The sequence below is a fragment of the Rhinolophus sinicus genome, linkage group LG03 (assembly GCF_036562045.2).
Source record: "Rhinolophus sinicus isolate RSC01 linkage group LG03, ASM3656204v1, whole genome shotgun sequence".
NCBI classification, from domain to species: Eukaryota; Metazoa; Chordata; class Mammalia; order Chiroptera; family Rhinolophidae; genus Rhinolophus; species Rhinolophus sinicus.
This window is the reverse complement of record NC_133753.1, coordinates 40,639,620-40,664,041: the sequence shown is the minus strand read 5'-3', so window position 1 is coordinate 40,664,041 and position 24,422 is coordinate 40,639,620. Positions and strand designations below refer to the sequence as shown.

The window sequence follows — 24,422 nt, the reverse complement described above, 5'->3', positions numbered from 1 at the left end:
ATTCTATATATACTATTCTCGTCAGGCTCGATCACCAAGGCGAGGAAAACAAGAGGAAACAGGCTTCTCAGCAGCTTTCTGCCCATTGTACAACTAGGAAGCTGACAATAAAGTTTATTTGAGCGTCGACGTGCCCCGACGTGGCCCCGCCTCCCCAGCCAGAGCCGCGATTGGTGGGTATTCGCCAGCGGCCACCGTTCCTAAGTCACGATTGGCGAAGGCCGCCGTCATTTCGGAGCGTCCAGGCGCCTGCCCGCGTTCTCGCCGTGTCGCCTGGTGCCTGCGCCACCCGCACCTCCTCCGCCTCTCCTCTCCCGGCCCAAGCCCGGGGAACCAGAGCGAGAAGCGGGGACTATGTTCCGACGCAAGCTGACGGCCCTCGACTACCACAACCCTACTGGCTTTAACTACAAAGGTGAGGTGGCGGCCCGCCAGCTGCGCGCCACGGACGCCGCTGACGGCCGCTCTCAGCGCCCCCACCCGGGCTTCCTACCCCGACCCACCGCGGCCTTGTCTCCCCGAGGCCCCCGGGCCGGTCTCCTCCCGGCCACCTAGGTAGCACCTCTGCTCTCCGCCTTCCCTCTCCTTAGGCCCTGACACGCTCGGCCTTCGGAGCCCGCTGAACCCCGCCTGCCTCAGCGTCGCCACTTTGTGTACTTGCTAACTCCAAGCATCCATCCTTCACCCCCCCTCCCCCCCCAGCACACTGGAGGAAAAGTATTCGCTTTCTACCTTGGTCCTTCAACTCCATGGTGTCCCGAGTAATTGGGCGATACCTTGAGCACCTGCTGTGGGCTAGCACAGAGCTGGAACCTGAGGAAGATGCTGAGTAATTTGAATACTAGTTTACTGCCCGCCAGGAACTAATGGGTGAGGGAGGGGACGGGAGGCAGTCGGAACCCACCCCCAGTAGTTTGAGATCAAGACAGTACATAATGAAGCCCCGGACCGACATGGTTGGAGTAAATGCTATAGTAACGGGCTAATTACGTTGTACGGGTTGTGCAAAAACGTTGGTAGGAGATGAAGATGGTGGTTGAATTGTAAATACAAAGGTATTTGGGATTTTACAGCATTTAAAAGTTTTTAAAAGTATTAACATTGCTACCCACTGTTACTTAACCAGGGACCACCGCTGCTTATTTCCTTCCAAAGTGTTTTAGCCTGTGGTAGACTAGTAAGTTTGAAAGTGATCAACTACAGCCTGGGATACTCAGAACAATCAATTTTCAGAACTTCATAATGGAAGCTTGAATTTGAAATTCCAGCTTGAATTTTGAAATTGAAAATAATTTCTAAGCAGGATAACAATGTTTTGCTGATCTGTAGAAGCATATCAATTTATAGAATCTTGTTTTTCAAGTTTGCCTTTTATTTAACAAAAAAGGGTCAGTGGCAGTAGAGCTTAAGGTCTGGATTTGAATCTTTGAGCTTCAATTTTTCTCATCTGTGAAAGGGGGCTATTACCGACCTCACAAGGGTGTGGAAGGATTAAGTTAAACAAGATGTACTTTCTCATGTACTCAATGTGCTATAACAGTAAATGACACTAGTATCTTCTTTATTTATTGTCATTTAATTTTTGTACTTTATTATTCCTTTGATACACATTTAACCTTGCCTTGTCCCTGTGCCCCCTTCAAAGGAACTGGAATAATAGTAGCAAAACTATGTGCCAGACATTGTTTTTATTCTTATTTATTTCATTTCCTCTTCATAACAACCCTGTGACGTAAGTCCTGTTATTACCCCCATTTTGTAACTCAAGAAACGGGCACAGAAAATTGAGGTGATTAGCCCAAGTTTACACAACCACTAACTGTCTGGAACCAGAATTTGAATTTAGGCCAGGATATGAACGGAACAATTTTAATCCGTTAATACAAAGTCCGCACTTTCAAATCCTATTTCAAGCAGCTCGATTATTATTTGGGAGTTTAAATAAATTCTACAAGACCATTTATTTGTGGCAAAGAAAGTGTTTTATCTAGTGCTTCTAGTGATTTATATGGTATTTTTGTTGCAGATGAAACAGAATTTAGAAACTTTATTGTTTGGCTTGAAGACCAGAAAATCAGACACTACAAGATTGAAGACAGAGGTAATTTAAGAAACATACACAGCAGTGACTGGCCCAAGTTCTTTGAAAAGGTAATGAATTAGTAAAATAAAAGTGCAGAGAGCTTTTCTAAAAATTATATGAAGATAGACAAGCTTAAAATTTTTTCTTTTAAAATAAAAATAAAGATCAGTGTTAGAAGAGCTGGATTTTAGGATTTAAGTTTCTTTTGTTTTTAGAGTAAATTGTATTAGATAGAAATAGTATTGTCTTAACACGGTGAAGTTTCTTAAATAAACAATGACATGTATTCTGTAAATGGTAAAAATTGCCAAAATAAGAATTTTTACATTAGACTAAAAATGTAGCAATAATACATTTATATTAAAATAAGATACTGATATGCTTGAAAACTAAGATTATGTATTGTTTATGCTTATATTAACCGTACACGCATGTCCCTTGTTGTGTATGATAGAAATAATCCTAAAAAGCCCTGTATGTATGTCTTATTTTTTTGGCTAGAATAATTTTTACATTGACTTAGTTTAATATCACTTGTGCAGAAAGAATTGTTTCCAAATTAGAATCAAAGTCACATTTTACAGTATCATTACTTAAATGTTTTCATTGGCTATATTACTTTGATGAATACGATGTTTTCCTTTAAAAATAAGAAAAAGACTAAATTTTTCATTTGCTGGTGTAAAAGGATTAAGTACCTAACTTTCTTCTTGGAATCAGAAATTTTATGAATTAGGGGATTGTATAAGTTACACACTAGCTCTATCATTGTGGGCAAGGTTATTAACCTTTCTGTGTCTCAGTGTTCTCAATAAATGGGGATAACAGTGGTACTTACCTTGGGGTGGTGTGTGTTGTTAATCAGTGATACAGCTACACCATATTCCTGTTCACAGAGGTGCCTGGCCCACAGCAAATGCTATATGCTTATTACTTCCACGGCCTCTACTACTGTTATTGCCACTACTAGATTTTCCTTTGCTCTTAAAAAGTATTTTTGAAAATTTGTATATGCTTCTTAAAATTTTGAAATACATTATTAGGATTTTATGTCTGTTTAATATCATGTCTTATGGCCCATTCATGTGTACAAGACTATACATATAAAGTTCTACGTGTAGAACGGTATTTGAAGAATACAGTAGCCCCCCCCATCTGCAGTTTTGCTTTTCGAGGTTTCAGTTATCCGTAGTCAACCACTGTCCAAAAATATTAAATGGAAAATTCTAGAAATAAACAATTTATTAGTTTTAAATTGCGAACTATTCTAACTGTCATGGTGAAATCTCACGATGTCCCACCCTATCCCACCCTGGAGGTGAATCTTTCCTTTGTCCAGCATATCCATGCTATATACACTCCCACCCCCCCAACTACAGCCCACCTGTTAGTCACTTATTAGCCGTCTTGGTTATCAGATGAGCTGTCCTAGTATCACAGTGCTGGTGTTCGGATAACCCTTATTGACAGAAGGTCAGTGATAGTCTAAAGCTATATCACAATGCCATCATTCATCTCACTTCATCTCATAGGCATTGTATCATCTCACATCATCAATAGGAAAAGGGTGCATACAGTATAAGATTTAAGAATAAGAGAGACTTAAGTACATTCACATAACTTTTATTACAGTATATTATATAATAATTGTTCTATCTTATTATTAGTTATTGTTAATCTCTTATTATACCTAATAAATTAAACTGTATCATAGGTATGTATGTATAGGAAAAAACCTATGCATGGGGTTTGGTACTACGAGGTTTCAGACATCCACTGAGGGTCTTGGGAGGTATCCCCCATGGATAATGGACTGCTGTGTTAAAACTTTCTGGTGAAAAAACACACAGAAGTAACAGTAAAGTAGGATAACTTAGAGATATTGGAACTTACACATCCAAACAGATACTATCCTTCAAGTTGGTATCTTTGGAATGGTGTGATTGCTTATAGCATATTTGGAACTTCTTTCAGAATTACTTTCAGATCATGAAACATCTTTTGAATATTCTTAATATTGACAATTTTTAATATTTTGAAGGTAGATTTACTTTTTAGGTCATGACCAAATCTTGCAAATAAGGTGTTTTTTGTTGTTTGTTTGTTTTTTAAAGTAAGAGGATAAAATTTGTTAGAAAATGGTTATGGCTAAAAAGTGCTGTTTAAATATCCCCAACAGGATTTCCAAATGGGAGTTCCAGAAGTTTTGAATAATATTATAGTATTATTGCTGGAATTAGGTTTTAAGCTATTAAGAGACTCATTTGAAGGATAATACTAATTTGGATGTATGGCTTCTGCCGTTTATTAAAAATGCTTGGTTATATTGTACATGTATGTTATATGGCTTACTCTGTTCAGTAGTATTTCCGTAATATGAAAGCTAAGTTTAGCTAATAATTGGTTTATTTTTGTATCCTCCTTTTTTAGAGTCCTTTTTATTTAATTGGTCTCTGTATTGAGACCTGGAATCTGAAAGTTTAGAGTCAGGTCCCAGATCTAAGTTGTATAACCGTTGGCAAGTGTTAACCTCTCTTGGCCTGAGTTTTCTCATCTATAAAATGAGGAAGTTGTTCTAGATCAGTGGTGCTCTACCTGGAACCTGCGAAAGAAAAATTTCAAAAAGCAAGATAGAAATACTTCAGATGATGCACTTAAATGTTTCCTTCCTTTGGGTTATATAATTGTATCAAAAGTTTAGTAATACTATATAAATGTTACAAGAAATTCTTTGAGATCCAAACTAAGGTGTCTTTCAACTCTACCATTTTTTGATTCTGTGACTTACAGTAATAATGAAACTGAATTTTTTTTTTTTCTCTCACAGTATCTCAGAGATGTTAATTGTCCTTTCAAGATTCAAGAGAGACAAGAAGCAATTGACTGGCTTCTTGGTTTAGCTGTTAGACTTGAATATGGAGATAACGGTATGTTTTTGGGGAATGTGTGTTTTAAAGAGAGGGAGAGGAAAGGTGGGAAAGCAGTGTAAAAATGTAGGGAACTTAACAGTTTGTATTTCTTTGTCTTATGTTACTTTACTTTTGGTTCATTTTAAGTTTTATATATCCTCATGTCCCTTTCCAGCATCTATTTAAATACTTACTTTTTTTGTAACCATTCTTCTGTGTCTAGCACTCTCTCCCCGACTCCCAAACTGTCTGGGAAAGAATTTTCTAAAATTAGAGTCTTTATTATCATAAGAAGTTAAAAAAACACTGTCTTTCACTGGTATTTAGATTTGTTTTTTCCCTAGAATTTGGAAGTGATGTCTTCTGGAGAAGGCTAATTGAATGTCTTTTTCACAAAGTAATATTTGCCATCTTTCATTGTTGTTAGTGTCCCAGAATTGATACTAGTTCAGAATGTTGGTTGCAGCAGGTAATTTCACAAGAGACTGAAACATACGTCTGATGCCAATATACACTATAGGCCAAAATATATTTATTACTTACATTTAATGTTTTGTTTCAGATACTTATTGGAAGTTTTTAAACATTAGTATCTAGTAAAAAAAAAAGTTTTGCAATTAACTCGCATTTCCTCTCATTAGACCATTTCATTTGGAAAGGCCTGCCAACATCTAAATGCAAGATACGATTATCTTATCTCTGTGTTTTATGTTCTCTTTTATGGGACTGTCAGTTCCAGTTCTCTTAATCATTTGCCTTTGAAACCTTTTTGCTATCTTTGACTTCTCCCTTTTCCTCCCATCCGGTCCCTATCCATCTTTTCCCATGTCTGTCCTATCTTTTTTTGTCCTTTCTCAATACTAATGCCCCAATTCAGTTTCTTGCCGCTTACTGCTGAGATTATTATATCTTTCTTACTAGCCTCTTATTAGCATCATCTGCATGATCCGTCAAGCTAACTTTTTGAAACATAAATCGGTTTTAGAATGCTACACTTTGTTTCCAGAAAACACCTTCATATATTCAGAAGCATCATTTCTTTTCCATTTACTACAAAAGGAACTCCGGACTCCTTAGAGACAGGTATTCAAGGCCTTTGATATCTGGTGTCTGGCCAGTATTCACATACTTGATATCCCAGCCAAACTAGAATAATGCTGGTTCCTGTTTACATCTCTTTTCCCTTCCCCTTGATATCTTGGCTTGCATTTTTCCTTTGATAACGCCGTTTCATTCTATCTCCACACATGTAAATCTTGGACATCCTTGTAAGATCCAGCACAAATGCCATCTAGCAGCAATATTTCCTTCCCTGCTTTCATAGCTTTTAACTCTATATCTTTTAAGTTATTCACCACTGTCCATTTTGCTTATGTATATGTTATTTAACCCCACTAAATTGTAAGCTTACACTCAGCTTTATTTCCTATGTGGTACCTCTTAGATTCTATTGCTGCTGTAACAAATTACCACAAACTCAGTGACTTAAAACACAATTTATTATCTTACAGTTCTGGAGGTCAGAAGTCCAGCATCTGTCTTACTGGATTTAAGTCAAATTGTCAGCAGGGCTTGTTGTTTTTGGAGGATCTAGGGGAAAATCCATTTCTTTGTCTTTCTTCCTTCTGGAGGTTGCCTGCATTCCTTGGCTCTGGCCTCTTTATCTTCAAATCTAACAGCATAGCATCTTCCAGTCCCTGTGTGCCGGTTTCCACTGTCACATCTTTGACTATGATCTTCCTGCCTCCCTTTTTATAAGGACACTGTGATTACATTGGGCCCACCTGGATAATCCAGGATAATCCCCCATTTCAAGGTCTTTAATCACATCTGCAAAGTGACTAAGTCCCTTTTGCCACATAAGTAGTATTCATAGGTTATAGGGATTGGGAAAAGAGCATCTTGAGGGGGTCATGATTCTTTCTGCACAGTTCCTGACGTATAATAGATGAGTTTATCAGCTTTAATAAGTGTTTGGCAAATACAGTATATGAATGTTCACCTATTCTGATATGAAGCATCAACCAGCTTCAGACTTAAATTTCAGAAGCCTTATGGCAGAAACTTGAAGAAAAGCTCCAAGACTTTTTTTTTTTAACTTTGAATTTTAGTTTAAAAAGAAAATACTCCTTTAGAAAATAAATGTTGTCAGAGGGTAAGGGGGGTGGGGGGTGGGAGATGACGGTAAGGGGGATCAAATATATGGTGATGGAAGGAGAACTGTCTCTGGGTGGTGAACACACAATGGGATTTATAGATGATGTAATACAGAATTGTACACCTGAAATCTATGTAACTTCACTAACAATTGTCACCCCAGTAAATTAAAAAACAAAACAAAAAAACTATACTGCTAAAAACCGGAAAAAAAATAAAAATAAATGTTGTAATCATAAGCTTTGGTAGCATTAGTTGATTTTTAGGACTGTTAGCAAAGTATTCTGGTTTGAGGTGGTAAACTATGTTAGTAAATTTGCAACAAAGTATTCTCCAGCTTTTTGGAAGTTTTTCAGCTATTCCCAAATAAAATTGTAGATGCATCTCAATTTATTTCTATTTTACCTTTATTTGTTCCATTTACCCCATTTTTATAATACTTCAACTTAGGTTACCTTGGTACGAAGAACTGTAGGTGCCTATAGTCACATATCCCTATAGTTGACTGTAACTCTTAAGTACAATTATTTCTCATTAATAGCATGGTATTTTTTAAATTAATAAAATAGACTGAATTTGTATCTGAAAGTATATTTTTTGAAAATTATAGTTGAATTTTATTTGAAATTTCAGGTGAATTATAGTTGAAAGGTAAATGATACCAAAAATATATTAAAAGTCCAAACTAGAAAACAAGTTTTTGTATAATCTTAAAAAAGAACAGTTTTTTGGGGAAAGGGGTAAGGTAGTAATACTGTAATCAGTAGAAGGTGCTGTTCTTTTGTGGTTTTACATTAATATGTTGCATACTTTTAAGTTATTTAAAATTTTTATTCTTATTTAATGAGACCATTGTGAATTTTTATTATTTGTGCTTTAATATTTTTAAAGTGTTTTGCTAGTTTGTCAATTAAAGTGATTAAAATCTGACTTAAATTTTTTTCCTTTAACTTTTTTGACATAATTTCAGATTTACAGAAAAGTTGTGAGAATAGTACAAAGAATTTTCACATACCCAGATTCTGCAAATATTAACATTTTAATTCATTTGCCTTATCTTTATATATAATACACATAATGCAGTTTTTTTCTAAACCAGTTGTTACTAAGTTGTAGGTTATTCTCTTTTACCCTTATGTACTTTAATGCACATTCCCTAAATGTACATAACCCTAGTACAGTTATCAAAATCAGGAAATTAACTTTGATTCAATACTCTTATCTGTGATTTGCATTTTACAGTAATGATATTGATAGCCAAAAAAAAAAAGGCAATCCTCAATCATGTGTTGCATTCGGTTGTTACGTCTCTTTAGTGTCGTTATGTCTCTTTAGTCTCCTGTAATCTGGAAAAGTTCCGCAGTCTTTATTTGTGCTTCATGATACTGACATTTATTTTGTAAAATGCTCCTCAGTTTCGATTTGTCTGATGTTTCCACATGATCAGATTTAGGGTTTGTATTTTTGTTAAGAATTACATGGAAGTGATGTTATGCTCTTTTAAGTGCATCATATCAGGATGCATGTGTTAGTGATATATCCGATTACTGGTCATGGTTGTTAACTCTGATCAATTAAGCTTAAGGTTCCTCCACTCTAAAGTTACTATTTCCCCTTCGAATAAATCCGTATATTGTTAGGAGATACTTTGAGATGATGTCAATATGCTTTTGCTCCTCAGACTTTCCTCCTAGCTTTGGCATCCATTTGAAGAGTCTCTGCAGAGTCCATTATTATGTTGATGATGATTGCCCAAAGGTTTTTTTTTCTAATTCCATCATTCTTAATACCTTTACTTAGTGGCTTTCTACCTTAAGGAGGAGATTTCCCCTTCTTTCCAATTTGTTTATTTAAATCAGTGTGGATATATGGATTCTTATTTTATTTTCCTTCTTGTCATTAGCAAATCATATAAGCACTATGCCAAAGATGGCATTTTGGGCATTAAGCTTAGTCAATTAGTAAGTATTTTTACTTGTAAAGTCTTTTTTATAAAGTATTATTAAGTATTTTTCAAGTAAGTTATAAAATCTACCTTTGAAATTCTGAATTTCAAGTCTCCATGAAATAAGTTTAGGTTTGTACATTATGGTGTATTATTTGAAATGCTGATTTTTTTCTTTCTTTTAGAAAGCAAGGTTTTTGGATTCTATGTACTGCTTTTATAAGATTTGGGTAAAAATGTTTCAGTGAGCTTGTGTTTAATCTCATGTAATTTATACTTATCCTCCTCCCATTCCTCTACCCCTGCCAAGTTTCAGAGGAACCTGTAATAGCACTTTCTCTCCTAACATTTAGATAGTGTTTGAAATGTATTACTTTTACAGATGTTTAGGAAAAGATATTTGTGTCCTGTATTCAGAAATCATTTCAGCTTAATCAAAAAGCTATAATAGCATTGTCTTTGTTAGTTTTTTTTAATAGTGAAAAATAATTTTGGTTGGATGAGTTGTCTTATGCTTATAGCCAGTTTGGATCAGTTAAATTTGGTGAATAAACAATGTTTTACCTTAAGTTGCAGTTCTACAAATTGTATTTTTGTCTGTTTTTACAGCTGAAAAATACAAGGACCTGGTACCTGATAATACAAAAAATGCTGACAATGCAGCTAAAAATGCAGAGCCATTGATTAATTTGGATGGTAAGTACAGTAGACCCCCTTATCCACAGTTTCATTTTTCATGCTTTCAGTTACCAGCCGTCAACTGCTGTATGAAAATACTAAATGGACAATTCCAGAAATAAATAATTTATTTTAAATTGCACATGGTTCTGAGTAGCATGATGAAACCTTGCGCCATCCTGCCTGGGACGTGAATCATCCCTTTGTTAAGCGTAGCCACGTTGTCCAGCTTTGTCACTTTAGTCGCCACCTGAGTTATCAGATCTACTGTCGCAGTATCTCAGTGCCTATGTTCAGGTTACCCTTATTTTACTTAATGGCCTCAAATGCAAGAGTAGTGACGCTGGCAATTCGGACATGCCAAGAAGAAGCCGTAAAGGGTGTTTCTTTTCATTGAAAAGGTAAGAAAACATAGTATACCTTGGGTTCAGTTCTATCCACTGGCGGTCTTGGAACGTATCCACCCTTAGGATAATCACTATATGTAAACGCATTAAAATGACTAACATTATTGGTTCCTTAAATGTTTTTTACTTCCTAGAATGAGGTCTGAGTTTACTTTGTTTTAGTAAATTAAGAATGCTTCATGTAGGCAGCATCCGTGTGGATATTTTATTTTCTGTGATGTTTTTTATGATCAGTTCAATGTACTTTCTCCCTCTTCTTGTAGTTGAATATCTGAGTGTTAAAATGCTGTTCTTTGATCTTCTTATAGTAATGTGGAAGATTCAATTTGTATTTAATCATGGTGGTGATTGCCTTCTTGGGTACACAACATGTTTTTTCCAATCTAATGTGACACTATGAGAAAGTAAAATTGACTATTATTTTAATTCCCATATGTCTTTTAGTAATTCTCCTTTTAAAAGTATGAAGATTCTAATTACTTAGATTATGTTAAATATTCTTTCACTGATTCATTGTGACCTATAATTTATGAGTTATCCTTTTGAGTTAATAAGCTGCTTGGACACTGGAGAGCTGCTGCTTAGAGAAAAGATTTTGGGAAAACTGGCCATCAAAGGGATCTGTGTATTAAAATTAATAGTTTTGGGAAGAAATGTTAATTAAAAGTGCTGCATAAGTTGGCCTTGCAGAAAAAGTTATAGGACAAACCTAATGTGAGTTAATTTAGTCATTTATTGGATTGTTCAGTTTGGCTGGTTAATAGGAAAACCATTGATCTCATCAGTTTACCTGGTTGCAATATCTCTGCACTGCTCTTGTCAGCAACAGTTTTAAAAATTTGTTACTGAAAAAATTTACAATGTTTTTTGTAAGTTTATGTGTTTATATATGTGTCTAATTACATGTTTGCAGAGCTGTTAAGTTTCCATTTTTAATCTTTTATAGTAAGTAATCCTGATTTTAAGGCTGGTGTAATGGCTTTGGCTAACCTTCTTCAGATTCAGCGTCATGATGATTACCTGGTAATGCTTAAGGTCAGCTTCATATTCTTGATTCTTGACTGTGTATAGTTTAAAAAAAATTATGTTAGATATTTAAGTGTATGGTTGAGTGACTAAAATGTGGAGGAATGTGGAACATAAGGCAGATTTCATCTGTTTTAGATTATCTATTATCAGTGTTTATTGTGTGCCTGCCATTGTGCTTAAATCGTTTTGCAAAGATGATCTCATTAAATCCTCCAAACAATCCTAGAGATGGATGCTAATGTGTATATGAAGAGACTGAGACTTAAATAATGTCCGAGATGACACAGAAAATTGTAGACCCAGGATTTTAATCTAGGCACTCTGATTAAATAATTTCTAAATTATTTAGTCATTCTTTTATGGTCCATTCTTTTCTTGTATCACCCCACTTATGTTTAATCAGTCCTTTTAAAGATTCATGGTCTATATCCATTAAGGTAATGGAAAGTGCCCAATTAGTAATGGTGAATTTGGTCACAAATACATACTCCAAAATCTCTTAGAGGAAGGAATGTTTCTGTCTTCCAAGTCACCCACCCTAGATAGGCCACTTAGATCATACCTCCACTTCAGGGAACCCAGTGGTCTGAAAGAGGTCTCTTATTTCTGAGAAGAAAAATACATTCCCACTTCAGAGGATTTATGCCAAGTAATTGTGGTAGTCCAATGGGGCTAGGGGGAGAAGAATGGTACTTAAGATAGCAGACTTAGAAATTATTATTGATTTTATGAAAAATTAAAGAGCTTTTGACTACACCTATTGTGCATGTAGATTACTTTTAAACTACTTTGCAGTAAATTGAATAATTAAATTTCACTCTACCCACAAGAGATTAAGCCAGAATTTTTTTCTACTTTTTAGAATTGTCTGTATTAAATTGGCAGTTGTAGTAAGGGAAAGACTTCTATTCCTAGATTATTGTAAGTCTGCATGCTGAATCTGAATGTTAACTTCTGTATTCTCAACTCAGATTGGATGCCAAGAGACAAAAAGTTGTTTTTAGTGAAATTTAGCTCTTCCAAAGGCTTGTTCCTTACTCAGGCAATTATGTAAATTACTTTGGAACAGTTCTACAGTATTCATGTCAGCTTTAATCATAAACTGAGAGGAGAAACAGACAATGTTGGCATTTTGGGGTACTTTTCGTTAGACTTGAAACACCTAAACGGGAAAAGTAAAAATCGGCTATAAGCAAAAGCTTTATAAAATTCTAATCCTAGCTGTATGATTGTCCTTTGAGTTATTTTAAGAAACATTCAACCAATACATAACCATATGGAAAACATCTTCATAGGTTTGCCAAGTGCAAGAATCAGTATATTAACTGTTTGGCAACCAAACTGTTTACATTTACAATCACTGTTTAAGATTGGTTTAATTATCCTTTTCAGATGTAGCATTTGGTTTGTTTTTATTATTAAAAATAATGTTTTTGCAAGTTGTCACACTTATTTTGAGTTGTAGTTGTTATCCATTAATTAAAATTCCATTTTAAAAAATCCTATTTTTTGAGTTTGTGCAGGTGCACGCAGGCACTTGTGTTTGCCAAAATAAAATTCCTTGATGATTTAAAAAAGTGTGTTCTATGAAAGATCTAAAACCACTTGACTATAATGAAGTAAAAAAAAGCAAGGACAGTGTATGATATCCTCCCCCTTTGTGTCAAAGATGGCTTGCGCAGACGCACGTATACGCCTGAGCATGTTTGTAATTTTATAGAGTCCTGGTGAGGATATACAAGGTACTGATAATGATTGTCTTCTGGAGGGATGACAGGTTTGTAGGAAAGAGACTTACCTTTTACCATGTATCCTTTTTTATTTAAATTTTTTTTTTACCACACATGAATTATCTATGCAAAAAAGTTTTTAATTGTTGTGAGCATCATTCCGCATTATTAAATATTAAAAGTGAGAACTGTTATTACAATAGCAGTTTTTTTATTTTTAATTTATTGAGGCGTTTGTTAATGAACTCGGTAATTCTAACTTCATCAAATTGGACATTCTTGTTCTCTAGATTCGGAGAAGAAAAGATGACAAACAACCAGTGAAAACTATTAATAAAAAACAGTATTTTTGGGTTTCTTAGGCAATTCGCATTTTGGTCCAGGAGCGCCTGACACAGGATGCAGTTGCTAAAGCAAATCAAACAAAAGAGGTATGTGTGTGTGTGTGTGTGGTGTTTTTTTTGTTATTGTTTTTTTCATAAATTCTAAGTTAATTGTTAATGAAAGTATCTTCTGGCATTGGCCTAAGTTTAAACTTTACACGTATCTGCTTAAGCTATCCATTCTATGTTCAAACTTCCCAGAGTCTTGAAGGGGATTGAATTTGGTTCCTAAGTTAATTGTATCCAGTCATTTTTGAGTGAAAAAAGAAGTTGTTTATCTCACTTCATACCTTAGAGAAGCTACGAGTAACACATCTACAGTTTACCAATAAAAACCACTGCATGTGCCCAGTTGAAGTTTATTTAAAAGAATTTGCCCTTGTGAAATTTCTGGGTTATTTTGACTTAATTGCTGGAAAACAGGATTCACGTTCTCTGTTACTAATTTTGTTTTTGTTGTACTTAAATTCTATCCTCGCTCTTTTGTTTCTTCAGAGAAATCTCTTCTCATTTTGTCCTTTCTATTTTCCTAGCATAAAACATAAGTGACTTGCCTAAGGTCACCTAGTTGACAAGTGGTTGAGCTCAGGCAGTCTGATTCAAGAGCCTGTGCTCTTATGGTGAGGGACACAAGGGTCTACATGAGTAGTTGATTGGCCCAAGTGAAGCGCGGGGCTAGAGGGAATGTGAGAGGGTAAGGTTCAGCCTGTAGGTGACTGAAACCATCATCTTTCAGTCCTGTTTTGTAGGCTGAGATAACTACACAACTATCTTTCCCTTAATAATTCTGGGATATTTTTAGATGAACTGTAGCAGAAATCCAAATGGCCCTAAAGTCTCATTGACTGTGGGGCAGTACAGAGACTGTCCTCAGAGGTTAGCAGCAGCAGGTATCTGATAATGCTCCCTCCTACTGTATAGATGTTCCAGCGAATGCTTCTGGTACAGCCACCTTTTTTGCCTCCCCCAATGTCATTTGTCCTCTGACCCCATCTTTAGCAAGGCCCAGCAGTGTTAAAGCTTATTAATGCCAGGAAAGTATAGTCCCCTCTGAAAGACAGTGTTTCTTTTAAAGATTCTTATTGGCGTATTATGTATGAATCAGTCCACTGGAAACTGGATTAAAAATCAGCTTATTTCTCCCACACTATAGAACAGACAGTAAATTGTTCTGACATAATAAAATCATTCACTCATTAAAACTATGCCTTTGATTTGGAAGGCAGTGCAAATAAGGGCATAGACAAATCTCTTTGCTCTTGTTTGCAAAATAAAATTTAGTTTTATTTTCAGTGCTCCAAATGAATCTTAGTTTTAGTGTCATCTCAAAAGATACCATGCTATATATTAATACAGTGGAGAAAGTTTTTACAGTTGAATAACTGTAACTGGTCATAACCAGCATTTGGGCCTGTGGTCATCTTCAGCAGTGGCCATCCCTTGGCAGTCTGTTGGCAGACAAAGGGAAAACGGAGCCTCCGGTACCAGACTGACAGAAAACCACTCAGTACAATTGTACTCCAGTTTTGCTTACTGAATTTTCATACCCGTTTGTTTCTTCACTTACATATGGTGTTTATTATTAGCTACTTCAAAGTAGATGGAGGCTAGGTAGATTTTCATTAATAGATTAGGCAAGAATTGAGTAGTGACAACTTAGCATTTGTAGTATTGAAAGCATAGTGACTTTTTTAGTGGTAATGATTTTATATAGTATAATCAAAGTCTAGGCTGCCTGTCCTTATTTTTATTTGATAATTATTGTGAACTCATAGTTTGGCATCATAGTCACCATCTATGTTATATCTGTGTGTAGGTGCTGACTGGTAGGCTAAAGGGTTTAGATTCTCCTGTTCATTTTGAGACTATTTCAAAGAAACTTCAAAATGAACTATTGAAAGTTAAATTATATATAGATAATGTGGTAAACATCATGCTGGCTGAAAAATGTATGTTTTAGATTTGTGCAGTTTGCAAAGACAAATTAATGGGCTCAGAAATAACCTTGCTTGAGGGAAGTTGTAGTCCATTTTCCTTGTACACTGCTGCTCACTGTAGCTAAAATGGGATGGCAGCAGCCTTGCTCGACCCTCCTTCCATATGAGCAATGACAGAGCACTGCAGCAAAAGAAGCTGTTATTTTATATGCCTGGTCTTAAAGGATGGGATGGGTTATGGAACTAGCTTCCCACCACATTTAAAGACCTTTCCTAATTGGTTATAGTAAGAAAAAAACATCAAAATGCAGAGTTAAAGAGAAAATTCTCAGTCCCTTTTTGTGGGTAAAAGGGTTAAAATAACAATAGGTAGCTGCTTTTCAGTTTCAGCTTAGAGAAAGCTTAGAGAAGGATGTGATTCTTAACTACACTCTCATTTTATCCATTTTTTTAAAGGGCTTGCCTGTTGCTTTAGACAAGCATATTCTTGGTTTTGACACAGGAGGTAAGTGATTTTGTTTTAATTCATAGTTAAACAATTTGGTGAATATTTGGGGGAAATGAGTAAGTAAATGGTCTTAAATACAAGTTATTGATTAATGCAGTATTTCTTATAAAACAGATGCAGTTCTTAATGAAGCTGCTCAAATTCTGCGATTGCTGCACATAGAAGAGCTCAGAGAGTTACAGACAAAAATTAATGAAGCCATAGTAGCTGTTCAGGCAATTATTGCCGATCCAAAGACAGACCACAGACTGGGGAAGGTTGGAAGATGAACATTTTAGGATTTCAGCCTCTTACCTACTTAGTACAATTGGGAACCATGTATGCTCTGGCATGTGTTTGGAAATCAAATGTCACATTTTCGAGGGAAGAATCCTAGAAAATTGACTATGTTCTAGAGATTTATCATCATTGCTTTTTCTTTAATAAAGTTTGGGAAAGTGGATTGGTTTTTGACTGTGTTATGTTTATGTTAATCTACTTCCTTTGTCATTGAGGTACATGCCAAACCCCAACTTGGTTCTAGAAACAATACAGATCCTCAAAGTCATAGGAAGACTTTAAAATATTTTATTGGAGTAATCTAAAAAATTTGAGAACTTATACAGCTTTGGTATTTATAAATGTAATTTCTGTGGGTAATTCTATAGAGGATTTACAGGATCAGAAAATACAAATTGAAACATTGTAGCACCTTTTAATATAAATAGAAATGCACTGATGCAGAGGTAAAAAAAAATCTTAGAACTTTTGCTGGGAAACTATAAATAAGTTGGTTCTTTCCCATCAGTTCTGCATAGCCTCTTAACTGTGTCAGGATTTTAAGATTGTATTTTTTATACTGCTCACCTGTGCTTTAATTTCTTGGCCAAAAAGAACCCATAGCAAAAGTCAGATTTAAGGTCTCAGCATATTTGGTTCTTAGTTGAATGAATTTGACCTTGTAAATATGCTATAAATGTTTTATAAAAAGTTGCTTTAATAAGCAACAATTAAAATTCTATTAGCTTTTTAAAACTTGGTAATAACTTTTTTAAAAAAATACAGTAGTAAAGATTGAGGTATAAACTTTTCACAAAATATACTTAGTCTTTTTGCACTGAAAATTTTCATCTTATATGTCCAGGAACTTCTAATGGCCAATTTCCGTTTTCATTTTCTTCGACTTTTGTTTGCAGTAAATGTTCTTTAGGGTTCAGATTTGATTGTGAACTCCAAGTCCTTCACGATGCCATATTTACTTTCTTCCTGTGAGGGAAGGTGGGGTGAGGGGACAGTGGATGAGTATTTTATAACTGAGCTGCAACAGCAAGTCTTTTAGAGGGAAGTGTCCTAATGGACTGACTTTTTTTGTGTTTAGTTAAGCTACGTAGATTTAAGGTAGTAAAGACTGGTCACCCCCATGTGTTGACCATTACTTTTTCAAGCTCTAGGTGGCTCTTGCTGGTGGCGACGTCAGTGGCAGCAGCCAGTATCTGGGTCAAGGGTAATCAGTTACCAGATACAGCCTGCTCTCCCCTGCTGATCCAAAGGAACAGCCTGAGCGTGTTCATTTACCTGTTGGGCAGTAGGGGTAGACTGCTGTGATCCCGTAGAGATGAGACCGCTGCTCAGGAAGGTACTCATCAGTAAACTGGCCACTGTTCCTATTTACTGATATAACACCATCCCTGGTAACAGAAAGGAAGAGTGAATTCATGGGCTTTAAGGTTGGATAGAAAAGGTCAGTTACAGTAGAGAAAAATCTCTGCTAGCCTTCTAGAACACATTTTTAAAATACAACGAGTTCTTGACTCACTTAGATTCAGGAGATTTGTCTGTATCAGTGGTCCTCAGACCCGCATCATCTAGGAACTTAGGAAAATGCAAATTCTTGGGCCGTACCTCAGACCTACTGAATCAGATTCTGGGACAGGAGCCAGCAGTATGTCTTAACAAACCCTCGGAGTGATTCTTTATGCCACATTGAAGTTTGAGAACCACTAGTCCAAATCAGTGGTTCTCAACCCTAGCTGTGTGTTGGAATCACCTGAGGATCTATTAAAATACTGATGCCTGGGCCTCCTGCCAGACCAATTAAATCAAAATTACAGGGAATAGGGTAGAAGGGCTTAAACATCATACATATTGTTTAATGTTCCCCAGTTCCTCCTTGGAGAACTGTCTAAATTATAGTATTTTTCATTTTTCCAGGTGGACAACCAATATGTCCACAACATCATTAAAATCATATAACTAATATACCTCCTGGTGCCACTTTAGGTATTCTTATTCTCTGAAGATCAGATTTAGATGAACGCTTTTCTTTTTTGGATAGTTTATTACCTAATAGCTCTGCCCCTTTTAGGCTACCTATGAGCAATAGCATTAAATTTCTGGGTGATGTGAAAGTATGATTTTAAGAGCAGTAACATTTGAATGGTATTATCTGCTAATGAGACAATGAAATGAAAACTTGAGTAGAGAGCTTAATTACTAAAGTCACTTATTGACATTTAGTAAGACAACTGGCGTGTCCGCCAGAACAGTTTCCCTTCTCAGGCCCGTCCAGAGTACGTCATGCTCACCTCCTCCAGTCCGTGTGGTAGAAGTGATCTGCATAGCTAACGATGCTGAAGGGGTAGTTGAGGTTGTTCTGAATGACGTGCCGTCCAATTCCATCAGGTTGTGTACATTCCAGTTTTTTTGTTCCTTTTAAAACATCAAAGAGGGAAAATAAGATCCTTTCATACCATGGAAAAAGACCTCCTTGCAAAAAAATAATAGTGGCAGGTAGATTCCTTCTGAAAGGAAAGAAAGGTAGAAGAGGAAATAGATATTTTTATTCCCATTGCAGTGACACAAATTAGAAACTAAAATTTCCTGTTCTATTACCAGTCTTTAGTTTGTTGAATAGTATTCTAGTTTTTAATAGTTTAAACTCAGTCCTTTTTTGGAAGAGATATTGCATTTAAACAAATATGGCCAAGTTTCTCCCAAAGTAGGGCATTAGAGGTAAGCTTTTTTATAATTGATATAATTTCAAGTATTAGCTCATAAGTTGTTTTATACATAATATCTGGATAAGTACTTGCTCTTTGTAAGCAATATATAATAGCCAAGGTTGCCTTTTAACTAAAATCCTTAAATTTTTTAAAAAGACTGTATTAGTTTCTAGGTAGGAATAAAAGTAACTGAAGTAGTAACATGGCTCATATATTTCAATGTAAAGGAAACCAATCTTGTAAATTTTGCAATAGCTAAACAAGTTAAGAATTTCAAAGTTTCACATTTCTCATGGAATCCTGATTTAAATTTCAAATTCTATTAAAAAATGAATTGCTTTGGACAACTGCTTTATAATAGTGACCTATGTACCTTTCATTAGATTATAAATTCTTTAAGAATGGCCTTTTTCATATTCTTTAGTGTACTGGTATAACTAGACATACATAATCTTTTCAGTTGTGCTAATAATGAAATCACCCACACAAAGTTAACCTGGGTATTGGCAACCCAAATTGATTCCTGAAAGAAGCCATCCTGCCGCTTCTCTTTTCAAAGAATGTCCTCAGCTTAATAGCATACTGACTGTCAAAGTGACAGATATTTATAAATGTTTGTAATATGTTAAAAAAAAAACCAAAAAAAAATAACCTCTTGTTCATTTATCTAAATTTGTCAATTCCAAGAGTGGATAATACTTTTTAATTTAAAAAGTATGCCAAAGGGTGGCCGGTTAGCTCAGCTGATAGCTCAGTTGGTTAGAGCGTGGTGCTAATAACACCAAGGTTGCTGGTTTGATCCCCACATGGGCCACTGTGAGCTGCACCCTCCTTTAAAAAATAAAATAAATAAAATGATTAAAATAAATAAAAAGTATACCAAATGCTCATGTGGGGAAGTGGCACGCAGGACAAAAATGAGTTGGATGTAGTACTAGCCCTCAACTGCCTAATTCACATACACATCCCCCAAAACCCTAAGAAGTTCATTATAAATATCATTACAACATGTCTTCAAAAGTTTACACACCACAATGGGAGTAGATTATGTGCCGTACTGTTATAAATTTAACCCCAAAGATCTAGAAGCTGGGCTTTGGTTTTATAAAATGTGTTGGAATGCTGGCACCCACTGTAAGGAAGTGTTCTGTATTTGCATCCATTCTATCAGTAGTATTACCTGCATCTGCCCAGCACAGCAGTTTAGAGAAGGGGTCAAAGGTTAAACCATTGGGTAGTCCAATGTCTGTATTCACCAGAATTCTTCTGTTTTGTCCATCTAAAGATGATGTTTCAATTTTAGGAGCTTCTCGATTCCAATCTGTCCAGTACAAGTTTCTATGGATAAATGGAATAAATAAAGATAGACTTTCCTCAAAGTATAGAACTCAAATTTCAAGATCGTCTTTGAGGCTTTTCACTAAGTATGTCTGAGTCAAAAACATATCACTGAAATTTAAAGTTGAAGGTTTTCTTTACAGATTGAAGGGTTTTCTCTGGAATTTCATTTGATAGAATCCCCATTAAATATGGCACGAATTTTTCACATTATAGAAATCCTCCCTGGTTCTAACAAATACTGAAACAGTGACGAAGTTATATGTCCCAGTTGATGACCTTAGCAATTATCACGGAAAAAGAACATTTTTCTCTTGACTTGCTACAATGAAAGTGAGGCCAGAGAAATAAAATGCCTGCTGTGGGACTTTTGGTTACTGTCCTCATTTAATGGACAAACCTTACTGTGGTTTTCATATGACTTCCTAATGTGTTGCCGAAGGAGACTCACTTTATTCCCATTTGTTACCTCAGGCTTTGCCTGATCATCTGATCCAAAGTAGAACAGTGCCCAACACAAGTAGATCCCTAATAAATACTGTGAAATTAATGTGTTTGAGCTATTTTGCTCGTATTCTGACCCTTCCCACACTTCATTTAAATCCAAGGGCTTCCAGTCAGGATCTACAGGTAATGGAGAATTAGGGAAGGCCAGCTGACCCTCGGATCGGATCCACGGTGATAGCTCGGGGGTTCACCAGGTCTGTGTGGAAGAGGGCCCTGCGTTCAGAGCCATCCAGGTTGGCCCTCTCTATCTTATCCAGGCCACTGTCCGTCCAGTACATCGTTCTACGAAAGTGGTCAATGGCAAGTCCTTCGGGGCTTATCAGACCTGGAAATTAAACAAAGTCAGGACAAGAGCACTTGGCAGGGATGAAGGTGAACTTGAAGCAGAGATCTATGAACAGTTTAAAAAGAAAGTCCTGGGAGTTTGTAAGTTGGAAGAATCAGGTTAATGGAGAAACAGAGCCTTTTTTACTTTTCCTGCAACCTGTAGTTTCCTCTAGACTAACAGACCTACCAGCCTGATGGCATCAGCCATCCACAGTGCTGGGGCCAGGCAGCGTCAACTGTGGCCACATCCTGAATTCTTACTGTGACTCCTTCCGACTGAGAGCCCTATTTCTCAACAGAAAGGGCTCACAGTAAGAATCACCTTATGTATGAATGTGTTTGTTTATAGAGAAGCTGAAAGTAATTTGCATAGGACTTAACCTCTCCTGTTGGATAAAAATAGAGGGGAGGCTTTGGCATCAAACAGGCAAATAATTTGGACTTAGTAGAATCAAATGAAATGCGAAGTGTGTTCTGGGTGAAGCTGCTGACCTGAGTTAATGATTATCTCGGGCTCTGCTCCCAGCTCCAGACTGGCTCGGCTAATTGTCCGTCCAGCGACGTCTGTCCAGTACACCATCCTCTCCCGGCAGTCATAATCAATTCCCACAACTATGGAGCCCTTTGGGACCAAAACAGAATTGGAAGAATTAGGACTCCTTGCATTTCCCCGAGTTCGTGCTCAGCTGTCTCCCTCATGCATGGCTGCAGTGAACAACCTGCACTGTAGTCTTATGGGCAGCCACACAGAGTGGTTAGCTGTTGGGCTATGGAAGCTGACCTCTTGGGGTCAGAGCCAAGCTTGGACACTTCCTAGCTGTGTGACTTTGGTACTTAACCTCTCTCTATCTTGATTTCCTTATTTGTAAAATGAAGATAACGGTACTACATTGTATATGGCTGCTATAAAAATTAATATGGTAAATGCTTGTGAAGTGTCCTAAGCAGCAATTAGTATGCAGTAAGCTCTCAAGCACTATTACTGTTGGCAGTAAAAACAACAGTGACTTCATGAAACACATCAACCCCTTCAGTGATTAGAGTCCAAATGTTAGTCTCAGCAAAGTAAGTTCTTAATATTTTATTGGGCGAAAACTTGACTCCTTTCAAATGTTATCAGTACTTTTTGAACGAGCCTTTCTAAAATTTGCCAGCATATAACAGTAAAATCATCTCTCACCTCCCCTGTGATGTGAGATCTTTCCCCCTACCTGAGGTACAGTCACCCTTACCTCCAACTCTGCCTCTCACTGCAAAGCAATTCTTTGGTTGTACATTGATGTAAAAGAAAGTCTACAATTAGATGGGTTAAGGAACTGGGGAATGGTGGTCATCCAACTCCTGGCTAAGGAGGTCTCTCCTTCCTTATTGCTAAATAAATGACGATCTTTTTTAAAACGCTGAGTCTGTTATATTCCTTTCCAAAACTGTGCACAGTGCTTCATTCTCTTTCCAGCCCAGACTCCTGCTATGTGAAGCCCAGCAGATGTACAAAGCCAACATCTAGGGGCCATCTGGCTGTCCCTGAGGTCACGCCAGCGCCCTGCTTGCCTAACAAAGCCTCCTGGGGCTGGCCTGACTCATGCCTCTGGGAGAGGAGTCAGTACAAGGAACACTGTAAAGCAGGATTTGGCTCCGGTGGAAAAGTGGGCAGTTTACATGGGGGGTGGGGGTGGGGGAATGAAGGTCAGGTACAATTTTACTTGAAAATTAAAACGGCATTTGTCTGAGGCAAGTGTGCAACTCCATACGTGTAATGGCTTCAAAGTTTCTTGGAGGAAAAAGTCCCAGTCTAAGTAAATCTCCCCAAGATGTGCTTATAACCCACATTCCATGTCTCTCAGTTCCACCACCCTGCCCTCCCTCATCAGTGGCAAATTCAGAAAAGCAGTGAAGCCATCTGACTTGGCTAGAATAAATAGATGGTTAGCTTGAGGTAATGACAATTTTAGTTTCTACCACTTTTAGAGAAACGTCTACAAAAGAGCATGCTAGTTTTTGCCAAAATTAAAAATTAAAAACCACAAATACAAAAACTCAAATCTTAAAAAGGGAAAACATCTTTTTATGAATACTGGCTGCTTCTGCTTCTAAACTTTTCTGGGGCCAACCAGACAGGGAGTTAGTTCATTAACAGAAGTAAATGTAAACGGACACTACTTTCTCATAAACGAGCAAGTACCTGGCGCGTGAAGTTGAGAAATAGAATCAGACCGTTTTCCATTATAAATGTCAGTACCTTTCTGGTGAATTCCCCTCTTTTCTTCATTTTAGAGAAGAAATCCCTCCTCTAAAATGGGGTGCCTGGGGAGAATGCTGGCTCAGGGTGGCAGGCAACCCCTAGGGAAAGCTCTGGCCACTCCTCTCCCAGCATCACTCTCTCTCCAAACCTTCATCTCTGAAGGAGTCAGAGATGATGAGAAAACAGGCCTGTCAACAGAACCAGAATGGGGGAGAGGGGGCTGCAACAACGAGGCAATCGTTAATTCATTTCCACTTGGGATTCTCAATTGACTATGGAAACCACACCTGTAGTTAGTCTTGTTTTGATTTCCAGGGTCTCTGGTGATGGAGAGAACCCTGAGGACTTGGCTTAAGAGTCAGTTTTTCCTTGGATCACCATACTGCCTCAGTAGCCTGACAACTCTGAAATTCCCTTCCCACATATCTGAAACCCTATAAACCAAACGGAGAAAGCCTTGGTCAGTCAGATATGACCCGGCCGCAGGGAGCCTTACTTTGTGCTGTGCTGATGGCAGGCCCATAGAGACAGACTGCAGCCTAGAAACCCTCCAGGACCTCCCTCCACCTCAAGCCCTTGCCCAGATCCGAAAGCCTCATGCAGCCGCACTCCCACAGGAGAAATCCACTGTACATGCAGTGACAGCAGGGTCTTGGCCGCATCCTTCTGAAGCCTGGTACCATTGAGGGGCAAGTGGCCGATTTGCTGGCCCTGGGCATAGAGCAAGAAGGTGCCCACGGATGGAGGGGTCACATCAGGCCTGGGCATGGGCCGGGCCGTGGGTGGAGCAACCGTGGGTATACCTGCCGAGGGAAATAGAAGGAAGATGTGAGACACACAGAAGAAAGGAAACAGGATGGGTGGGGGGAAGAAAAGAAACTTTCCCACACACAAGAGCCTCCAAACATCAAAAGTTCTTTACCCCAGACAGATGTACTCCAGATGTTCCTTAAAAGAAATTCTAATTTCTAGGTTTTTATTTCCCAAGGATCAATTATGTAAATCACTGCCAATTACTAGGGAGGAAGACAACAACACATTTCCCCCAGAACAAAGCAGGGGTCTTTTTTTTCTTTTTTTCCTCAGAGGAAAAAACCTGAGCCAGTATTGTGTCAGCTTCTCCTTGGGGCCCGAGAGTGACACACTCCCCTTTCACCCAGGGCTGGGGAAGGGGAGTAACTGCATGTTGAACTGGGTTCCAGATGTTCCAATGACCGAAACTGCTAATGACAAAAGCAAACAATAAATCCAAATTGGGATC

General features: G+C 37.3%; 2 protein-coding genes across 3 annotated transcripts in view; one reads left to right on the top strand and one right to left on the bottom strand.

Annotated features, from left to right (window-relative positions):
- Positions 1-227: 227 nt before the first annotated feature.
- Positions 228-16,208, top strand: RTRAF (RNA transcription, translation and transport factor). Its single transcript, XM_019725696.2, has 8 exons — positions 228-415; positions 2,027-2,151; positions 4,911-5,010; positions 9,704-9,790; positions 11,126-11,214; positions 13,301-13,369; positions 15,715-15,763; positions 15,881-16,208. Exons 1-8 carry the CDS (start codon positions 355-357, stop codon positions 16,033-16,035), a joined length of 735 nt encoding a protein of 244 aa, XP_019581255.1. The 5' UTR covers positions 228-354; the 3' UTR covers positions 16,036-16,208.
- A 109-nt stretch (positions 16,209-16,317) lies between these two features.
- The window catches only part of NID2 (nidogen 2), a 60,806-nt gene continuing 52,701 nt past the window's right edge, over positions 16,318-24,422 (bottom strand). Inside the window, exons 15-21 of one of the 2 annotated variants that reach the window (XM_019725694.2) lie at positions 23,795-23,964; positions 21,412-21,541; positions 20,746-20,917; positions 19,928-20,085; positions 18,331-18,454; positions 17,321-17,433; positions 16,318-17,011 (exon numbers count right to left, since the gene is read on the bottom strand). In XM_019725694.2, the coding sequence (XP_019581253.2) occupies positions 17,001-17,011; positions 17,321-17,433; positions 18,331-18,454; positions 19,928-20,085; positions 20,746-20,917; positions 21,412-21,541; positions 23,795-23,964 (878 nt within the window). In that variant the 3' untranslated portion in view covers positions 16,318-17,000. Of the gene's footprint in view, positions 17,012-17,312; positions 17,434-18,330; positions 18,455-19,927; positions 20,086-20,745; positions 20,918-21,411; positions 21,542-23,794; positions 23,965-24,422 lie in introns of those variants that run through there. The other variant, XM_019725695.2, reaches the window with a different exon arrangement.

Coding starts and splice junctions, on each gene's coding strand:
- RTRAF (XM_019725696.2), top strand. CDS start 355: ATGTTCCGACGCAAGCTGACGGCCCTCGACTACCACAACCCTACTGGC. Junction 13,370..15,714: donor AAGCAAATCAAACAAAAGAG/GTATGTGTGTGT, acceptor ATTTTTTTAAAG/GGCTTGCCTGTTGCTTTAGA. Junction 15,764..15,880: donor TCTTGGTTTTGACACAGGAG/GTAAGTGATTTT, acceptor CTTATAAAACAG/ATGCAGTTCTTAATGAAGCT.